This window comes from Musa acuminata, chromosome BXJ3-1 (genome assembly GCF_036884655.1).
Source record: "Musa acuminata AAA Group cultivar baxijiao chromosome BXJ3-1, Cavendish_Baxijiao_AAA, whole genome shotgun sequence".
Classification (NCBI taxonomy): domain Eukaryota; kingdom Viridiplantae; phylum Streptophyta; class Magnoliopsida; order Zingiberales; family Musaceae; genus Musa; species Musa acuminata.
In genome coordinates this window covers 7111534-7133549 of record NC_088349.1, presented here as the reverse complement: position 1 = coordinate 7133549, position 22016 = coordinate 7111534, and the positions used below count along the sequence as shown (strand labels likewise).

At 44.5% G+C, this 22016-nt stretch overlaps 2 protein-coding genes across 9 annotated transcripts; both read right to left on the bottom strand.

Moving 5' to 3' along the window:
* Positions 1-203: 203 nt before the first annotated feature.
* Positions 204-1501, bottom strand: LOC135628375 (F-box/LRR-repeat protein At3g48880-like). The gene is made up of 2 exons (XM_065134999.1): positions 1173-1501; positions 204-1071 (listed from the first exon to the last, which is right to left on the bottom strand). The coding sequence occupies exons 1-2, from the start codon at positions 1499-1501 to the stop codon at positions 204-206; spliced, it is 1197 nt and encodes a 398-aa protein (XP_064991071.1).
* Positions 1502-3666: 2165 nt separating this feature from the next.
* On the bottom strand, positions 3667-21947 carry LOC135628710 (uncharacterized). 8 transcript variants are annotated; one of them, XM_065135559.1, is made up of 10 exons: positions 21183-21947; positions 21007-21100; positions 20810-20918; positions 20652-20733; positions 7767-7828; positions 7149-7293; positions 6708-6882; positions 5120-5455; positions 4858-5032; positions 3667-4771 (listed from the first exon to the last, which is right to left on the bottom strand). In XM_065135559.1, the coding sequence occupies exon 10, from the start codon at positions 4762-4764 to the stop codon at positions 3865-3867; it is 900 nt and encodes a 299-aa protein (XP_064991631.1). In that variant the 5' UTR covers positions 4765-4771; positions 4858-5032; positions 5120-5455; positions 6708-6882; positions 7149-7293; positions 7767-7828; positions 20652-20733; positions 20810-20918; positions 21007-21100; positions 21183-21947; the 3' UTR covers positions 3667-3864. The 8 variants fall into 8 exon arrangements, with proteins under 8 accessions (XP_064991631.1, XP_064991632.1, XP_064991627.1 ...); XM_065135560.1 differs by having other exon boundaries at positions 4890-5032; XM_065135555.1 differs by having other exon boundaries at positions 3667-5032; positions 21183-21276; positions 21500-21947.
* Positions 21948-22016: the final 69 nt, after the last annotated feature.

Below are 22016 nucleotides of genomic sequence, written 5' to 3'. Positions count from 1 at the left end.
AAATTAAACAGTTTTCATAGTTTTTTATAAGATCAATAGCAGCAACAATCCAGTACAAATACAATACTTGCAATAAATAGATTACCCACGTAGAAATCCCTCTACACATTTTAGCTTTAAAAAGGGGTATGGAATTACTATTCTTTTGACACCAGCAAAACAAATTGATCACTACTACTTCTTCTTCTTCTTATATATACAACTCATGGTAGGTACTGGCAAATGAAATCTCTTCTTCTTCTTCTTCGTGCATCAAAAGAGTTGTTGGCAAAAGGAAATAAAGTCTCGTTGTTGCTCGCCGTAGTAACATCACAAGTATTATCATCATCATCATAATCATAATAGTAATAATCTTTATCATCATAATCAAAATAATAATCATCGTCGTCGTCATGGTCATCTTGTTGTATATCATCACCATCATCATCATCATCATCATCATCATCTTCTTCTTCTTCTTCTTCTTCTTCTTCAACATCATCAGCGTCATCATCATCATCATGAGCCTCTTTGCCCAAGTCTAGAGAGACCACCTCATCGTGCCACCAGAATCCATTCTCGTGCCTCAGGCGACGATCCATCATCCTCCTGCAGCCACCACACGATACATAGTTCTCACAGTACCAGAAGCTACTCAACATGGAAGAAGCCTTTTCGAGCACAAATTTGCCTGCCATCTCCTCAAACCCTTTCGCTAGTGGCATGACTTCCGATCCCACCTCGAGTTGCACCAGCGCATGCGACAGATTAAGCACTTCAAGATGGTCCATGCTTCCCAGAATCATCTCGATTGCTACCATGGACGTCCTGCAACACCGCAAGCTCAAGACCTTCAAGCCGGGTAGATACAATGCAACTGTCATGCCAAATCTCCTGGGAAAGCAGCCTATGACCTTCAACTCAGAGAAGCTCTTGCAGGACACACTCATCGTCTTCATCATACGTAGCGAACAAGCGTTCCCAGGCATGGTCAACGACTCCAAATCTCTGCAGTTCTTCATGGCATTGCACATTCCATTCTTGCTGATGACTTCCCAACGTGGCACGACCAGCCTTTTAAGACGAGGGCATCTGCACAAACCAACAAATCATGTAAATGAAGGAATATATATGTCTATAGATGACCATCAGATTATGGATCGAGACACAGAAGAGAGACCAATATTTTTTACCCTCGAGCAATGAGGTTGAAGTGTTCATCCTTGACGTGCAGGTGGGGATGAAGTATAATGCACCGGATGTTTACATGACCATAAATCTCCATACTCCTCAGTGCTTGTGACAGCCTAAGATTTGTGTCTACCCAGACAAGGTTGGACCGTAGAGACCGGAGATCGACCATTCTCCAGACTGATGAATCCCGACAAGCCTTTCGCCATGAGTGACAGACTCGGCCTACCGCACCCCGATCGATTGGATTTAGTTCTTTAACTATCTCTAAAAGGATATCCATGGACAAAACCCCCCATGCTTTTGGTTCAGAGGCAATGATGTGTGTCATTGTCCTGGTTTCAGCTGCATTGAAAAGCATATTAGACAACAATTTGGTAAGTCAATGATATATATATATATATATAAGCTTATTTTCTATGTTAAATTCATCTCTATCACACACATTAATCGTTAAGTCAATACATGAAATATTCTCAAGACAGAAAATAGTCGTATCAAAGTAGAAGAACTATATAAACCTAAGAGATATCTAATATATGAGGAATGCTTTTGATGATTTATCGACAGCGAGAAACTAGTATCTGATTAAAAATTATAAAAAAATTAAATCATCAAATTAAGAAATCAAAATAAACATGAAAAAAATTATAAAAGTCATATAAATTTTACCGGATCTACGGGCATAACCAAAAGGAACCTTCGGATAGATCATCAAAAATGAACCCTGGAAGTATATCAGTTTGCCTATCCTCTCTTATTTATATGGAAGAATAGAGGAGGTAAAAAAAAGATGAAGTTACTTGTCTTTCTCTCCATGTCCAATTCTCTCTCTTAATATGATTGTAAATAGTAACAACAAATCATATATGTCATAAAGGAGATTTACCAAATCTTGCCATACCTCGTATGAGTCCATATTTTTTTAATTTATTTTCTCTAGAACATTAAATTCATCATTAACTTGGATCCATAAATAACCTTCATGTTTTGATACGATTGAAAAGAAATCCTACTATGGAAAGACTTTTAAATAATAAAAAAAATTTTAAAAAAATCTAGTACCTCATGTATATATAATTTTTGATAAGAGGTGTAAGCATAAAAACCATCCTTATACTATTATTATGTGAAAGATTTTAATGTCAAAACCTGAAATCAAATAACAATAGATCAATTTTACGACATGTACTTTTCGATGTCATTCTGAAAGTTTTTATTTGATCTACAGACACATCATCGTCGGATCTAAAAATTATAATAATGCTGATCTATAAAAAGAACTAAACTCATCTTTTACGAGTGAATGACTAGAGACGGGCAATAGATGAGAGAAACCAAAACTTCTACGGCAAGCGAAGGGCCTGTTCGAAGATGTTCTTGATGTGGAGTCAGATAATTTGCTCGCAAGAGAAGCTCCATCTTCGTGCCTACCGGAACTTAATCACTCTCCATGGGCAGCGGTGATCATCTGTTTGATTCTTGACACGGTTCCATCTGGTTCTTGGCCGGAGTGGAGTGCATGAATTGCTTTTTGAGCTCCTCCAAAGATAGTCGAATGCCTCGAAGCCTTTGATCATCATCCGAGGTTCTGCAGCCTGTGCTGCGTGAATGCTGGACCTAACAACAAGGATAATTTCTGTGCCTGGAAAACACAAGTGCTTTGTGGGCAACCTGTTTGTTCCCCCTACATTTTTTGGTCGGCAAACAAATTTGGTTGCGTTGCAAGCACCAATTAATAGGCAGCTCGCTTCCAATTCTTGTAAGGCACCAATTAATTCTTTTCCTCTTGTAATGCTAAAATCATGCCTCATCTTCTCTCTCTGCCGGTAGCCGATTCACACTGTACGTCGCCTTGTCTTTGATACCGCAGTCGACTTACTGTCGTACCAACGTTGCGAGACTATGAGAAAGACGATGCATCTAGTGAACTTAGATCCAACGGTTAAACATTTCAACTATATATAATTTATATCTTCGTCATCGTCGACATCATTGCATTGGTTTCTTGATGATGATGATGATGCCGACGTTCTTGATATCCTAGAGCCGGTGCTAGTGACAGGTTCTTGTGTTGGTGGCGATTGGAGTGTTGGGATGAGACGAGTAGCCCGTCAAGTACTGTATCGGCGAGGTAGGTCGTCGGTCCGAGGACAAGGCCAAAACCCGACAGCAGCGTCAACGGAGCTGGTTTCTCGGGTGGGGGAGCTCATGTCTACCTCGTCGGGCTTGGGAGGAGACCAGGAACCTATCGGTAATGGTGGAGCTCATTTCTTGCACTGGGGAGCCCATGTCCATAGCAGCTAAGACTGGTGGAACATCACCGAGGAGAGCCAGAAAGAGAGGAGCGGAGGGCAAAGAGAAGGGGAGAGTGAGGGAGGAAAGCCATAAGGGATATAATAAAGATAATGATAATAATAATAATAATAATAATAATAATAATAATAATAATATAAATAATAATAATAATAACAATAATAAATTATTAATCAGCAATAGTCATGCACAAATACAATACTTGCAATAAATAGAATAGGCACGTAGAAATCCTTAAGTATTTTACACCGAGTGACTTAAAACATTAGTTTTAAAAGGGGAATGAAATTATTATTATTTTGACACTAGGGAAATAAATTGATCGCTGCTGCTTCTTCTTCTCGCATCACAAGAGCTGTTGGCGGAAGGAAATAAAGTCTAATTGCTCTTTGGCAGAAGGAAATCATCATCATCATCATCATCATCATCATCATAATCATCATCATCATCATCATCATCATCATCATTATAATCATCATCATCATCATCATCATCATCATCATCATCATCATCATCATCATTGACATCATCATCATCGTTGTCATCATCATCATCGTTGTCATCATCATTATCATCGTTGTCATCATCATCATCATTGACATCATCATCATCGTTGTCATCGTCGTCGTCATCGTCATCGTCATCGTCATCATCATCATCGTCGTCGTCTTCATTTGTGTCATCCACAACATCATCATCGTCATCATCAACATCATCCTCGTCGTCGTCGTCTTCATTTGTGTCATCTACAACATCATCATCATCATCATCATCATCATCATCCTCGTCGTCGTCTTCATTTGTGTCATCTACAACATCATCATCATCATCATCATCATAGTCATCATCATTGTCGTCTTCTTCGTCATCACTAACATAATCATAATCATTATCATCATCATCATCATCAGCATGATCATCATCATCGAGGTCTTCATCATCACCACGATAATAATCATAAACACCATCGTCAACATTATGGTGAGTGTCTTTGCGCAAGTCTAAAGAGACCACCTCATCGTGTCGCCAAAATCCATTGTCATGCCCCAAGCCACCATCCATCATCGTCTTGCATTCACTACATGATACATAGTCCTGACAGTACAAGAAGCTCCTCAATGTGGAAGCCGTTTCGAGCAGAAATTTGCATGTCATCTCCTTAAACCCTTTTGCTATTGGCATGACTTCTGATCCCACCTCGAGTTGCACCAGGGCATGCGATAGATTAAGCACCTCGAGATGGTTAATGCCTCCCAATATCATCTCGATAGCTACCATGGATGTCCTGCAACACCGCAAGCTCAATACCTTCAACCCAGGTAGATATAATGTAGCTCTTATGCCGAATCTCTTGGGAAAGCAGCCTATGACCTTTAACTCAGAGAAGCTCTTACAGGACATACTCATCATCTTCATTATATGTAGTGAAGTGTTCCCGGGCACGATCATCGATTCCAAATCTCTGAAGTTCTTTATGGCATTGCACATTGCATTTTTATTCATGACTTCCCAACGTAGCACGACAAGTCTTTTAAGATGAGGACATCTGTACAAACCAACAAATTATGTAAATGAATATATATAGATGACCATCAGATTACCAATCAAGACACAGAAGAAACCAATATTTTACCCTTGAGCAATGAGGTTCAAGTGTTCATCCTTGATAAGCAATTGGGGATGAAATATAATGCACCTGATGTTTACACGACCATAAGTCACCATATTCCTCAGTGCTTGTGACAACCTAATCCTTGTGTTTACCCATATAGAGTTGGATCGTAGAGACCCGAGATCGACTATTCTCCAAAGTGATGAATCCAAATAAGTCATTCGCCATAAGTGACAGACTCGGGCTACCGCACCATGATCGATTGGATTTAGTTCTTTAAAAATCTGTAGAAGGAGATTGATGGGCAAATCCTCCCATTTCATTTTTCCTGGTTTAAGGTGCAATCAAAAAGTGATGCTGTGAAAGATGAAATAGGAAAAGCATATTAGACAACAGTTAGGTGTGTTGATCAAAAGAATATCAATGCTTGTAGTAGAGTAAATATATGGTTCACATAAATATTTTAGCTCATTTTCCATGTTAAATTATTGATCATTGTTAATCCATCTAAAAACCTAGTCAAAATATTCTTTTAATTCATCTCCTTTCATATTACAGACATTATATGAAATATTCTAAAGACACAAATAGTCATATCACAGTAGAAGAACCATTTAAACCTAAGAGATATCTAATATGTGAGAAATACTTCCAATTGCAGTAAGAAACTAATATATGGTTAAAAAAAAAATAAAATCATTAGATTAAGAAATCAGAATAAACATGCAAAAAAATATTCTAAAATAAATTTAATTTTACCGGATCCACAGAGACCACCAAAAGATAACCCTGGAGGCATGTCAGTTTGTCTCTCTCTCTCATTTATAAGGGAGAATAGAGGAGCTAGAGGAGATAAAAGTCAAACTAGTCTTCCTCTCCATGTCTGATTCACTATCTTACTATGATTGCAAATATTAAAGATAAATCACATATGCTATAAATGAGATTTACCAAATCTTCACATACCTTTTATGAGTCCATATTCTCCACATTTATTTTCTTTGGAACATTAAATTTATCATTGATTTGATACTACTTTGAATCCATAAATAACTTCCATGTTATGAAGGGGATGAAAAGAAATCCTACTATGGAAAGGCTTTTACGTGAAAAAAAAGTAGTTTGATTGTTCTATAGATTCCTCGTGTATTTCTAATTTTTTATAAGGGGAGGATAAAATACTTGAAGTGCTCTTAACTCTTGGATTTCTCTTTTATTGATCTAGTGAGAATAAGAAAAAAGAAAATTCTCTGTTAGAAAAAAATAAACTAAAATTCTTAATGATTTATATGAGAAGACATAATTTGTTTCACATGATATGTGATGAAGAACTAGACTTTTACAGAAAGCGACAAACTATATAAATATTGTATCAGCTTTTATTCTGCAACTTTTATGAATTTCGTATCTTCTTTATTCAAAAATGGTGATTTTAATGGGCCTGGGATGTATTAATTGTTGAAACACATATTAAAAGGCCAAAATGAGAAGACTTAATTGCCCAATCTGGACAACATCCAAGTACAGAAAAAGCTTATCTAAGTTCTGATGATTAAATAAACAGCCTGATAAAGTGCTTCACAAAACGAGAGTATTGTAACTGTCTAACCTGGTCAATATCTGACCTCAGTTCCTTCATGTCTCCCTTGAATTATTATACACATTCTCAACTAAAGACGCAAAATTATTCATCTTCAACAGGATCAAAATCTTTGATCTTCACATCAGCATCATCTTCACCAAACTGGATGCAGTTGTCGATGCATGATAGCACATACTGTATGCTGCATTAAGAGAACAATGTAAGGTCGTAAGTGATACTCTTCAAATGTTGAAGGTATATGCATGACTTATCTATCCACTTTGGCCATGGGCAAGAGTAGCTGCCCATGGGATACAAATATAATTGGTAACCTTGGAAAGCATAGATGCAAGAAATAAAAAGATCATTTTCCTTGATTAGTAAAGTTTAAATATATGATCATTTTCCAAATGATACGGATGGTTATTAAGCAGCAAAAGAACCTGCAAGACAGTCATAAAGAAGAACCTCAAATATCAATTATGGATGGATAAAACCGCAACATGTCTCAACGAGATTAGCCATGCCCCCTTGGTAGTCATAATCAAGTAGGTCAGTGCATGAAGTCGATGACGAGGGCCAATGATAGAACAACGACAGATGCAATATCTTCCTGCAATTACAAGAATCTACTTTGGTGATTTTTTGTTTGATCCAAGATCACACAAACAGACACACAGACACACAAAAAACATACAAAACAAAAGAAAATCCATCTCTTCTTTTTTTCTTTCATCATGGTGTCTTTATTTTTGTAAATTAAAATCTAAGGACCATGAGACCAAATATCAACCATGAAGAACCAGTTGCATTTGCATGTTTGAAAGGTAGTCTGGTCTATACATATATTTACACCAAACGAAGGATACAGAAGTACAGAAAAGAATCTCCTTATAGAATAATTCCTGAGTTTTCTATTTAATTCAATTTGCATGTATGTCTGCTTGTCTGTCTATATTTGTGATGAAGCAAAATATAGTTATATACTTACTGATTTGGAACCAATGAAAATTGAATAAAACATCAATCATAAGAAACTATTTAAATAGCCTCAAGGCACAAGGTCTTTCCTAGGATGTGGGTTACCTGCTCTCCTTCTCAAGTCGAGTGGTATAAACTAGAAAGTTGACCATGCTAAAATCATCAACCTAAACATAGAACAAAGATTACAACAATCAATTGCATGATTAATAGCATAACTAGTGTAAACTGAAGTAACAATTTCAGTACCAAAGTAGACATTATAAGTTTGTTTCTACCATGAGAGCTAGCAACTAGTTATTATAATAAAAAAAATAGATATAATACAAGTCATAGGTTTTTCAAACACTCTTCATGGCTCAGAATTCAGTCTATAGCCAAGGACTGATGTATCAAGTCACTGCAAAGTCTTCTATCAAACAAGCTGCATCATTTTCTCTTAATGTGGTTATTAGCAAGAAGCAATACATCTCAGAAAGATAAGCTGATCATTATCAGCTCAACATGAATGTTTGATCCTCATATATATATATATGTATATATATATATATATATATATATATATATGTATATATATATATATGTATATATATATATATATATATATATGTATATATATATATATGTATATATGTATACATATATATATATATATAAATATATATATATATGTATATATGTATACATGTATATATGTATACATGTATACATATATATATATATGTATATATACATGTATACATATACATGTATACATGTATACATATATATATATATATAAATATATATATATATATATACATAGATATATATATATATATATTTATATATATATATGTATACATGTATACATATATATGTATAAACATGTATATATATGTATACATATATATGTATACATATATATATTTATATATATATATATACAAGGGATTTACCATCAAATACACACAAACACAATATCAACTTAACCAATCCTAGAGTGAGCCACCCAGCTGGATGTAGATTGTCTTAATTTGTCATGTGAACATCCAAACATGATGGATTGTCTTGCCATAGGTTTGAACATGTTTGCAGCTTTTGACAATCTTTCACCAACTTAAGAAATCAACAGAGTTACTATAAACTGGGCCCTGTTCTTTTTTTTTTTCTCGCAATAGAAAATAGAAGTAAATGTCATAAGAAAATTTAACTGAAAGCAGCCCCATCACATATGGAGGAGTTATATGCAAAATAACTATATATGCTCAAAATAACTGAAAGCATTATTAAGCTTTGCAAACTGCAGTGTCATATTGTCACGGACAAACTTCTAAACAAGGTGTTTGATGTAATGCTTATATATGTCCGTGTCTTTTGGGATGTTCATGCCTTGTACAGCATGTAAAGGGGCGGCCGAAGGCTTAATAGTCCCATTTTAGTTGGGTTGGTGGCCTCTTTAGGCTTGTAAATAAAGGTTGTGTCATGTAGACACATGCGAGAGATTTTCGATCTGTAATGGACCATTTTACCCTTTTGTCACGAACGGTCGTCGCGCACCCGCAACAACTCCGTTCAACGAACCGTTCGTCGCTCACACCCGCATGCACAGCTGCTTGACAGCATGTTTTCTCATGGTTTTGGGTCATTTTGCTTGTAAATATGTAAGTTCGAACAAGCTGCAGCGTTGCAAAGCGACCGTTCACCGAACCGAGCAAAACAGCCCCAAAACAGCCCAAAACAGCTCCGTTTTCGCGTGCCGCGGGAGGTGAGCGGAGAGCTGCCTCCGCTCACCAAAATGTTAGCCATCTCAGACCCCAGGAACCCCCCGGGTGGCACATGGCTGGATGGGGCTTCGGTTATATACCGGGCGTTGAACACTCTTTCGCAAGTTCGCACGTGACCTTTACGGGAACTTGGTTTTGCGCCCGGGACCAGGTGAGCGGCTGTTTGTGGGCTTGCAGCTGTTCGTTCATCCTTGAAAGCCTTGTTTTTCTCCCTCTCCCTCTTTTCTCTTGTGCACACAAGGTGTTCGACGAATTGCTTGTAAAGCTTCCCTTTTCGCGAGACTTCGGGACTTGTCCGTTGCTCGTTCTTTCGAACTAACTTCTTTCTCTTTTACAGGTCCTTCGGGACCTGCGAGAGGTTACAAAGTGGGCTGATCCTTGCGGAGCAAGATCGCAAGGGCGAAGCGCGACTTAGGCAACGCAAGCTAAGTTCGCGTCTTTGCCACAAGGGTGACTCGCGACTTAGGCAACGCAAGCTAAGTTCGCGTCGTTGGCCGCAAGGGTGCCTCACGCCTTAGGCAATTCCAGCTAAGGTCGTGACATTGTGGTATCAGAGCGGGCAAGCTCTTCGATCGAACAGCGAACGAACTTCGTAACTTCGCCATGGCAAAGCATCGTGACGAATCAAGCAAGACGGGGCAAGCCGGACCCTTGCCCCAAGCAGCCGCAGGTGGGCTGCATGTGCACACTCGCTCTCATGCTGTTGGAGCCGCTCACGAGGATCGCGGCAGCGAACAGGATGAGCGAGAAGTTGGCAACTCTCCGCGAGCGGAGGAAGCGTAATCTGATGCGCTAACTGGGAAAAAGAGTCATAAGGAGAGACTCACGACGGCGAAAACCCGCCTGGATGTTCTGGAAGCGAGCATGGAGGAACTCTACCATGGCCAACAAAGACTTGTTGGGGTAGAGAGCTCGCAAGAGGAAGCGGAGTCCCGGATCGACAAGGTCGAGGCCCTAGTCGACCGATTGTCCGATGACACCAAGGACTCCGTGCAGCACTTACAGGATGTTGTGGCGGAACTCACTGCAAAGGTGGCCATGCTCACAAGAACGCTAAATGCGGGAGGAGGCAACACCCGTGCTGCACCGCCACAAAATTTGAGGGCACCTGAGCCTCATGGATATGGAGGGGCCAGAGATGCCAAAGAGCTCGAGAACTTTCTGTTTGACATGGAGCAATACTTCCGAGCTACGAGGCCCGATTCTGAAGATACCAAAGTTTCTATAGCAACAATGTATCTGAACGGAGATGTGAAACTTTGGTGGCGAACTCGTTGGGAGGAGATCCAACAAGGTCGGTGTCGAGTCGACACATGGGAGGACTTGAAGCGGGAGTTGAGAACTCAGTTCCTACCGGAGAACACAGAGTTCGTCGCAAGAAGGAAGTTGAGACAACTCCGCCAAAGTACCACCATCCGAGACTATGTGAAGCAGTTTTCTGCACTAATGCTGGACATACAGGACATGTCCGAGAAGGACAAGTTGTTCAGCTTCCTTGATGGTTTGAAACCATGGGCTCAACAGGAGCTGAATCGAAGGAATGTTACCGACGTGGTCAGGGCAATTGCAGCTGCAGAAAGGCTCACCGACTTTGTTTCCTCTGAAGACCCAGCGAGAAGGAAACAATCTTCAAGCAATCGCCGTCCAAAACATTCTCGAGGGAAGGAGCTCGGGGGCGAACAGAAGAAGAAGAGCTCCCACAAAGGGCCAAACCCGAAAGGCAAGGCCTCAAAACCTAGAGGATGCTTCTTGTGCGGAGTACCGCACATGGTCAGGGAGTGCCCACAAAAACAGGCACTCAATGCTTTAACGGCTTCCATACACCCCCCTCGATCGGACAAGGGCAAAGTTGTTGCTCTTAGTTCGAGCAGTTCAGAATCCAGCAGCGACGACGAGGAGTCGCAAGGACCCCGAATGGGAGCAATGCGTTTGTTGAACACTATGCGGGGTCAAGTGGGGGAGAACATGAAGACAAAGGCACAAAAAGCAGGAAGTAGTGAACTGATGTACGTGGACATCAAGCTGAATGGCCAAACGACCCGTGCAATGGTGGACACGGGCGCTACCCACAACTTCATAGTCGATCGTGAAGCACAGCGACTTGGGTTGACATTGGAGAAGAGCCCAAGCCGAATGAAAGCGGTGAACTCGGAGGCCAGGCGAATCTCCGGGTTGGCGAAGGGAGTTCCCATCAAAATCGGAACATAGAGCGGGAACACCAACATGATGGCCGTGCCACTGGACGACTTCCAAGTGATTCTTGGAATGGAGTTTATGCACGCGGCGAAGTTGGTGCCGATGCCGTTCTTGAATTCCCTATGTATGATGGGAGGCGATGACCCGCGTGGTTCCCGTCTCTCGGAGAGGAACCAAGGAGCCCCAACACATTTCGGCATTACAATTGAAGAAAGGGGTGAGAAAGGGCGAACTGACATTCGTGGCTGCTATGAAGCTAGAGCCACTCAATGAAGAGGCCATTCAAGAACCTGCTGTGGTGGCGAACGTCCTGAAGGAGTTCAAAGACGTTATGCCACCCGAGTTGCCGAAGACTCTTCCACCACGCAGAGGCGTGGATCACAGTATCGAGCTGGAGCCAGGAGTGAAGCCTCCAGCGAGACCACCCTACCGCATGCCCCCGCTAGAGTTGGCAGAACTCAGGAAGCAGTTAGGTGAACTGCTAAGCGGTGGTCTCATCCGCAGCTCAAAAGCACCTTTCGGAGCTCCAGTTCTCTTCCAGAAGAAACAAGATGGGAGCCTCCGATTATGCGTCGACTACCGAGCCCTCAACAAAGTAACAGTGAAGAACAAGTATCCCATCCCGCTCATTGCGGACTTGTTCGATCAATTGGGCAAGGCGAAGTATTTCTCAAAACTCGACCTTCGGTCGGGATATTGGCAGGTGCGCATTGCTAAAGGCGACGAAGCAAAGACTACTTGTGTGACCAGATATAGAGCGTTTGAGTTCTTGGTGATGCCTTTCGGCTTAACCAACGCTCCGGCCACATTCTGTACTCTCATGAACCAGCTATTCAAGGAGTATTTGGATAAGTTCGTGGTCGTCTACTTGGACGATATCGTCGTCTACAGCCAAACGCTCGAGGAGCACGTCAAGCACCTTCGGACGATTTTCAAGGTTCTCAGGGAGAACACTTTGTTCGTAAAAAGGGAGAAATGCTACTTTGCTCAAACTGAGATCCTATTCTTGGGGCATCGAATCGGTGATGGCTCCATTCGGATGGATAAGTCGAAGGTGCAAGCAGTTGCGGAATGGCGAACTCCAAAGAAGGTGCCAGAGTTGAGATCCTTCCTTGGTTTCGTCAACTACTATCGACGCTTCATTGCGGGATATTCGAAGCGAGCAACCCCACTGACGGAGTTGCTGAAGAAGGAGCAGCCTTGGAAGTGGTCTGACAAATATGAGATAGCATTCCAAGATCTGAAGGCTGCTGTTCTGGAAGAACCAGTGCTCAAATTGCCAAACTATGGAGAGCCCTTTGAAGTCCATACAGATGCTTCGGACTTTGCTATTGGTGGAGTACTCATGCAAGAAGGTCATCCGGTGGCCTACGAGAGCTGCAAACTCAACGAGACCGAGAGGCGGTATCCAGTGCATGAGAAGGAGATGACAGCGGTGATCCACTGCCTACGAGTTTGGCGACACTACCTCCTCGGGTCGCGATTTGTGCTGAGGACAGACAACATCGCCCTGAGCTATTTCCAAACTCAGAAGAAGCTCTCCCTAAAGCAGGCATGGTGGCAGGACTTCCTGGCTGAATTTGATATGGCAATGGAGTACAAGCCCGGGAAGGCGAATGTCGTGGCCGATGCGCTGAGTCGGAAAGTGGAATGCGTGAATGTTGCACAACTGGAGGGCAGAGGCCAAGCAAGTCAGTTACACTCCAACTTCCTTTCCCGAATCAGAGATGGACTGTATAGTGATCCCCAAGCAGTTATCCTGATGCAGCTCATCAAAGAAGGCAAGGCACGACGATTTTGGGTCCAGGAGGGACTTGTTTACACAAAAGGGAATAGGGTTTATGTTCCCCGAGTGGACAATTTAAGGCGTGAACTCTTAAAAGAGTGTCACGATTCCCTTTGGGCTGGACATCCCGGCATTCACAGAACGTTGGCTCTCGTAGAGAGGGCCTTCTACTGGCCAAAGATGGGGATTGATGTGGAGGAGTATGTTCGAACATGCCTTACTTGCCAACAAGACAAGGTGGAGCAGCGGAAGCCGGTGGGACTTTTGGAGCCGTTGCCCGTACCAGAAAGGTCATGGGAGAGCATTTCCTTAGACTTCATATCAAGCTTGCCGCCTGTAGGGGGACTTGGATCGATACTTGTGGTGGTCGATCGGTTTTCAAAGTATGCAACTTTCATTGCTGCTCCCCTACACTGTTCAGCTGAAGAGGCGGCCAGACTGATGATGAAGGGTGTAGTGAAGTATTGGGGAGTCCCACACAATATCGTTAGTGATCGAGACGCTCGGTTCCTGGGACGATTCTGGACCGAGCTATTCAAATTGTTGGGGTCAAAGTTATACTTCTCTACAAGCCTCCACCCCCAGACGGATGGCCAGACTGAAAGAATAAATTCGCTCTTAGAGCAGTATCTTCGGCACTACGTGAGTGCCAATCAACGAGATTGGGTGAAGCTGTTGGACATCGCCCAATTCTCCTACAACTTGCAGCGGAGCTCTGCATCCAACAAGAGCCCCTTCGAAATTATCACAGGATAACAACCGTCGACTCCGCACACTATGGCAATTGGGTATACTGGGAGTAGTCCATCAGCCTATCATTTCGCAAAGGAGTGGCATCGAAATGCAGATATTGCGCGGGCTTACTTGGAGAAGGCGACAAAACGGATGAAGAAGTGGGCAGACTTGGGAAGGCGACCACAAGAGTTCAAAGTTGGCGATTTGGTGTTGGTAAAGCTCCAACCAGCATCACTCCAATTCTTCGGGAAAAGAGTCCACAAAGGATTGATGCGTAAGTATGAAGGGCCCTTCCCAATTATCAGCAGGGTAGGCAATGTTTCTTACAAGTTGCAGCTGCCGGCGTGGTTCAAAATTCACAACGTTCTTCACGCCAGCAACCTGAAGGCCTACCATTCGGATCCGCAAGATGCTTCTCGAAGTGTTCTAACTCGGTTACCTCCCATCACAGCCTCCTACAAGAAGCGAGTGGAAACCATTCTGGCGGATCGCAAGATAAAGCTACCCAACGGAGCGGAGCAGACAGAGTACTTGGTGAAGTGGCGAAAGCTTCCCCGAACTGAAGCCAGTTGGGAGCCTGAAGACGCCCTGCGACATGAAGAAGAAGTCATCAACAACTACCAACAAGCGTCGACGAGGGCGTCGACAGTTTAAGTGGGGGAGAATGTCACGAATGGTCGTCGCGCACCCGCAACAACTCCGTTCAACGAACCGTTCGTCGCTCACACCCGCATGCACAGCTGCTTGACAGCATGTTTTCTCATGGTTTTGGGTCATTTTGCTTGTAAATATGTAAGTTCGAACAAGCTGCAGCGCTGCAAAGCGACCGTTCACCGAACCGAGCAAAACAGCCCCAAAACAGCCCAAAACAGCTCTGTTTTCGCGTGCCGCGAGAGGTGAGCGGAGAGCTACCTCCGCTCACCAAAATGTCAGCCATCTCAGACCCTAGGAACCCCCCGGGTGGCACATGGCTGGATGGGGCTTCGGTTATATACCGGGCGTTGAACACTCTTTCGCAAGTTCGCACGTGACCTTTACGGGAACTTGGTTTTGCGCCCGGGACCAGGTGAGCGGCTGTTTGTGGGCTTGCAGCTGTTCGTTCATCCTTGAAAGCCTTGTTTTTCTCCCTCTCCCTCTTTCCTCTTGTGCACACAAGGTGTTCGACGAATTGCTTGTAAAGCTTCCCTTTTCGCGAGACTTCGGGACTTGTCCGTTGCTCGTTCTTTCGAACTAACTTCTTTCTCTTTTACAGGTCCTTCGGGACCTGCGAGAGGTTACAAAGTGGGCTGATCCTTGCGGAGCAAGATCGCAAGGGCGAAGCGCGACTTAGGCAACGCAAGCTAAGTTCGCGTCTTTGCCACAAGGGTGACTCGCGACTTAGGCAACGCAAGCTAAGTTCGCGTCGTTGGCCGCAAGGGTGCCTCACGCCTTAGGCAATTCCAGCTAAGGTCGTGACACTTTGTTGTGCCACTGTTCAGAGCTTGTAAAGTCTGTTTGTAATTTGCATTGTCTATGAAGTGTTTTTCGGAGATGTTTGCTTGTGGATCCCGATTGAGACGTTCTCTCTAGCCCGTTCTCTCTTTTGTTGGTCCTAAGGGACAATGGAAGACTTCGGGGAGGCTAACCTTTGCGGACGGACACGCAAGGGTGCCGCACGACTTAGGCAAAACCAACTAAGTCCGTGACAGATGGTATCAGAGCGGGACAAGCACTCATAGAAACACTTAGCATGCAAACGTGGGGGACCTAGCGGGGATGCGTTGAGGGCAATCAACACACGCGCGACCGTTTGGGGGAAAACGGGTATGGAGATGTAGGGAAAAGGAGTCGCTCAGAGGAGCGGGCATCCGAGATTGGCATTCAGAGGAATGGCCAACCCTTCGCGCAAGAGGCACCACGAGAACAGGCAAGCTTGGAAGAATGTGGAGCGCAAAAAGGTTGGGATGGCTGAGTTTGAGCTACGGCTCAACGTTGACAACTATACTTGATGGTGCTCAAGCCAAGCGAGGCGCTTGGTAAAGGACGAGACCATCCAAGGTGGAATGAGTTGCTCAACGACCAAAAGAGTTATGCAAAGCTCATAGAGATGAGGGGAATTGCTAACTCAAAGAATTTGGTACTCATGCATGGGCTTGTATGCGGACGATGGAATGTTCGTGGCCATCCCAAGGCGACCGAAACTCGGTGCCAAGGAGCATTGAAACTTTCTCTTCGGCATGTGAATGATACGTCCGTAGGAGGCTGAAGTGTGCAACGAGTTCAGCATGTTGCTAGGCCTTGAGGGGTGCAGTGGGGACTGTATTGACGGGGAGTCGCAATCTAGCAAGTGCGTTTGAGGCAGAACAATGCACAGTTTGTTCAGTAGATCGGAGTAGTCCAAGGGGATGGTGGTCTCCGAAACGAAGAGAGATGTTGCTTCAACGAGATAGTTATCCAGGAGGGGTAAGTCCCGGCTCTCCAAAGGGAGAATCATGTGAGACGGACCTCACATGTTGAGGAGTACCTCAACAAACAACAACTCCACGAAGCTCGATGGACCGAGCAAGCAGCGAGGAGTCGTCGCATGATCTCGTTTGAGAGATTGCATTGGTGGATGCATTGCGAGATCAAGTGGGGGAGCGACCCAAAGCAACTTAAATGAAGGCACACTTGGAGTCGATATGGAGATCGGACTCAAGGGAGGGCTGACCCGTGGAATGGTGGGCGCGAGGGCCACCATCAACTCAATGTGAAAACGAAGAGCGGAGCAACTTGGGTGTAACTTGGCGAAGTACTCAAGCCGCATGAAGGGAGCCAGCATAGAAGTTGGAACGTGGAGCAGAGGCACAGTGCTTTCCTTAGACAGAGGTCAAGGACATGAACTCTTGCAGAGGCATGGGTCCTTCATTCTGACGGAGCGGACTCATCTTGCATGGTGCCAAAGACGAAGGGAGCTTCGGGGCACATGCACCTTATCTCGGAGAAGCATTTGATAGAGGAACTAAGGCGACTCAATTTGCGGAGGCGAAGTTGGGTACAGAAGGCCTTAGCACGGGGCAAGAGGACGCAGAGGCGGGTACTCTTGAAGAATATGCCACAGTGTTGCCATTCGAGTTGCTATGAAGGAAGCGGTGCGCAGCAGAGATTGTGCTGGTAGGGGCAGAGGCCCAGGATCCAGACAATGGTGCACAAATTACAGTGAAGTCGGTGGACTTCGGGAGCTACTAGGCGACGGACTGTCCTAGAGTGGTGCTTCATCTAAGTGTGACCCAAGAGTGGGTGGATGAAGGTCGATTGCTAAAGGAGCGAACAAAATCGAAGGTGGAGACCCTGCGATGTATTGGCAGAGGCCACACATGGAGGGTTCACAATTTGAGTTTATTCCACAAGGATCAGAATGCAATGGAGATGTCACTAGGAGGCGACATAGTGCAGCGGATCGTGGTGGAACAGTTCGTGGGAATGCGATACACACGACTTAGTCCCGGGAGGGACTAGATCATATGGAGGTATGATCGGGAGCTACTGAGAGCTCCACTTCGGTGAACAACACGACGGCAAGAAGGGCTATGGATTCAATGAGTGAAGGCCATGGTACCGCAGAGGCAGGTCTTTCGTACGTGCATCGAATTTTGCATCAGATGAAAACCTTGGTCATCAGCATATGGGGGCTGGGTTCCACCAAGGGAAAAGTTCGAATGCAAGTACCAGTGAGTTCCATGGGAGGAACTTGATCATGCAGAGGTATGATCGAAGCAGCTGGAGAGTTGGACTGCTCCAGAGCTCATATTCGCTTAAGGGAGCCCGGCAAGTTAGAGGACAAGGCCGAGTAAGCGAACGTTGCTACCAAGGAAGCTAAGGAGAACAGAATCGGTGCAAACCCTACAACGTGATGGCAGAGGCCATGCATGGGAGTTGCAGTCTGTCTTTCCATCGACCAAACTGACTGCTTGGAGAACACAAAGGTGTTGAAGCAGGGGGTCGAAAGGGGCGAGGAAGCGACGACGAGTCCAGAGGGACTTAGCTACCCAAAACCAAGCATCAGTTAGAATGGAGGTGGACTCGGAGGAGTGCCACAGAGGCATATCTACTGATTGTGAAAAAAAGGGATGCAGATGCGAGGCGACGGATAGTAGGGTCATGGGCATGGCAGCGCCATGGTACCGCAGAGGCGGGACTTCCGTGAAAGTCATTGATCCATTGCTCTCATGGAGGGAGAGCGCTTGGTCGTGAAAGGGGCCGAGGAGGTGGAGCATGCAGAGGCAATCTCCAAGTACCGAGACAAGGCTGAAGGGCAGAGGCCGAGGAACTTCGTAAGACCGGTGTCAATGTGCTTCTCATCAAGATAGCCGAAAGTGAAGGACTTCGGGTCATGCAAGAGTGCATAACCAAGGAACGAAGCAGGCAGTACGCGGTGCTGTACCTTTGCTACTCAGTGGAGTAGGCGGCAGGGTTGATGGAGAAGACGGTACAATCCCAGAGGCGACCAAACCTATGAGCGAATTACTCCAAGTTGGGGTGAAAACTTCCTGCATTCCAGAAGTTCGATGGCATTGAGAAGGTGAATCACAGTAGCTAACTCAACGCAAGGAGTGCAAACACTTCAAGTGCTTCAGAAGTGTGAGCAAAGAGCAGGCGAAGGCCAGTAACCAGCTCGATGCATGAAGTACAACCTCGAGGAGGCGGGCGAAGTCAAGTAACCTTTGCCTTCTCAACTCTTAAGAGAATGGGCGAAACCGAGTACCCCAATTCTCTTATCTATCCAGCAGAGGAGCTCTGCATAAGTTCAAAGACCCTTCGACGATAATGGAAGACAATAGTTGTCAAATCCTCACCAACGGTGATCAGTGCTACTGAGAGTAGATTGTCCGCTTCATTTCCTAACGAAATGTCAATCGAAAGAGGAAGTGATGCGAACCTACTTGGATGTGACAACTAAGTGAAAGAAGAGTCAATGAGCAAATTTTGTGGAGGAAGGACCCAAAACTTCAGAAGTTTGCGAGACAATGCTCATTAAAGCTCCAACAAGCATCCACCCAGTTCAAGCAGCATGAGGAATTTGAGAGACTGGCGCAGTAAGGATGGTCTTTTCCTTCATCTGGGGGATCCGCAGGAATCAACAAGGATCAACACAACTCAGCCAACCCCACACCAGAGTCAGAGTCATTGGTGAGTTGAAGCAGCATGGCGGATCAAAGGTTCGACTACTCAAACACAGCAGCGGAGAGCAGCAAGGAGCCAAGAGGCGCATTATAGCTGGAGCAGAAGATTGAAGACTCAGCAAAGGCGAGGAGTTGCAGTGTCGACAAAGGCTTCAACGAGGACGTCGAAGGAATAAGTGGGGGAGAATATCACGGACAAACTTCTAAACAAAGTGTTTGATGTAATACTTATGTATGTCCGTGTCTTTTGGCATGTTCATGCCTTGTACAGCATGTAAAGGGGCGACCGAAGGCTTAATAGTCCCATTTTAGTTGGGTTGGTGGCCTCTTTAGGCTTGTAAATAAAGGTTGTGTCATGTAGACACGTGCGAGAGATTTTCGGTCTGTAATGGACCATTTTACCCTTTGTTGTGCCACTGTTCAGAGCTTGTAAAGTCTGTTTGTAATTTGCATTGTCTATGAAGTGTTTTTCGGAGATGTTTGCTTGTGGATCCCGATTGAGACGTTCTCTCTAGCCCGTTCTCTCTTTTGTTGGTCCTAAGGGACAATGGGAGACTTCGGGGAGGCTGACCTTTGCGGACGGACACGCAAGGGTGCTGCACGACTTAGGCAAAACCAGCTAAGTCCGTGACAATATGCTGATTCAACTCCGACAGCAGAATCCTTGCCTCTGGATTTAAGTAACTAGAATCAAATGATCAAGGATTTAAGTCACTCGACTCATGTAGCAAGAGGACTCTACAAACAGTAACAAGCACCAAAGGAAATTCAGAAAGTGCAACAACTTGGAAATATAGCTGATAGATGACAAATCAAGGACAAGTTCTTCAGTTGGAATATGGGGAAGCTATGGACTTGCTATTGTAAAGGAGTCCATAATATGAAAGTTGAGGTTTTTTTTGTCAACTGCTCCATACTTTCTCGTCACTCATTAAGCACATGATTCAGATGTCTCACCAGCCAGTCACTATTTTCCGTAGTTGAGATCATGACCCCCAAAATGTGCTTCGATCCTCAATAGACTTCAACAAGCAGAAAGCTTGATGAAATACAATGAAAGATGAATTACATATACTGTCACAGAGAAGTCTAAACCGGGTTACCAGGATTTGTTTTTCCAAACGAAATGTCTGGACAATGTCCTGATAATCTTTGATCCTTTTAATGTTTGCAGATAGTCATGCTTACCAGACATTATTCCATCTTCCACTAAAATATTCAACATAGTTCTCTACTATTCCAAATTTCCAACGAACTATTATCATTCAATTATAGTCGTTCAGGTTATGAATTCCAATTTTGAGATGCTTTGAATAAAATAAGGGCACACATCACTAGAAGAAAAGAAAATGAAGTAAAACCATACTTCTTGCAATAAATGAGCCCCCCATTTTGGCCCAAGCCAAGTTTCTCCATGAGGTCATCCAGACATATGAGCTCTCTGATATCTGCAATAAGACAACAATGCATCACAAACAATCAGTTAAGCTAAAGAACATAAAGAAGCAATAGAGGAACACACACCCACAGCGGCAGGATAGTCGAAATGTTCAGCCGCTGGATCTAGGTTCACTATATGCACAGTCCTTCTCGTAGTCTCGCAATGTTGGTACAAGCTAGAGCAGTAAGTCGACTGCCGAATAAAAGAAAAGGCAAAGGAATCAACGATCGACGGAGAAGACGTGCATGATTTGAGCACAGAAAATAAAAGAATTCATTACCTTGCGGATTCCGGCAGGTCGGATCACCGGATGTGCATAACCCATCGTTGATGTTTACAATCAACGACTTCTTGTGATCTGGATGTTGCCTTTGCTGCGGCGGCGAATAGTACCAAATCAGTGGAATAGGAAAAAAATGAGGCTCAGGAAAACGGGGAAGCCCATGCTTGCATTACCGGCTAATGATTGCGAGGGTTGAAGAACGATGATGGGTTTCCAGGTAAGTTCTCGTTGTCGTGATGAATAGATGGATCGCAGGCCAAACCGTTTCTACCAACATCAGAAACCTATCTTTAATGTATCAGAAGGAAGAAGAACCCAAAACAACAAAAAGCGAAAGATCGGAGAGGAAGGAAGAGAAAGCCACATATCGTTCGGAAATTCAAGCTGAGCATCCAACTTTCAAAAAAATCTCAGAGCATTCCAACTTAACATTTAAAAATTCTCGCCCTTATTATGTGAAAAATAATTTTGCCCTTTGCCCCCACCAAACCTGCCTCCGTCTTGCACCGCCCTTGCGCCGCCTCCACCACCACCTCCCCTCCCCTCCCCTCTGTCCTGTCTGACCAATCGTTGTCTTCGTAGACCTGCCCCTGCCCGCCTCGCCCTCGCACGAGGAAGAAGGGGGCGCGGAGGCGATGGCAGCCCTCGCCGTCCCCGCCCGCAACACTTGCACGAAGATCGTCGTCACCTCCGCCAACCCCATTAGCCCCTCTCGGACCCGTCGTCGCCTCCGCGCCCCTCCTTCCTCAAGCAAGGGCCTCCAGCGCGAGGCGCGCAGGGGAGGATCCGGCGGGGTCCTCTCCTTCCTCGCGTGAGGGCTGCGGACGATGACGCTAGCCGCCTGTGCAGCAAGCCAGGACGACGAGGGTGATGCGGCGGAGGCGACGGCAGGTCAAACGAGGCAGAGGGGAGGGGTGGCGGTGGCGGGTACGGGGGGGGGGCCGAGGGTTAATTTATTATTTACTAAAAGAAAGGGGACGTTCTAACAAAATTTTTAGGCTTTTTTC

Coding starts and splice junctions, on each gene's coding strand:
- LOC135628375 (XM_065134999.1), bottom strand. CDS start 1,501: ATGACACACATCATTGCCTCTGAACCAAAAGCATGGGGGGTTTTGTCC. Junction 1,072..1,172: donor TTCAACCTCATTGCTCGAGG/GTAAAAAATATT, acceptor TGGTTTGTGCAG/ATGCCCTCGTCTTAAAAGGC.
- LOC135628710 (XM_065135554.1), bottom strand. CDS start 5,421: ATGAAATGGGAGGATTTGCCCATCAATCTCCTTCTACAGATTTTTAAA. Junction 5,033..5,119: donor TTGAACCTCATTGCTCAAGG/GTAAAATATTGG, acceptor TGGTTTGTACAG/ATGTCCTCATCTTAAAAGAC.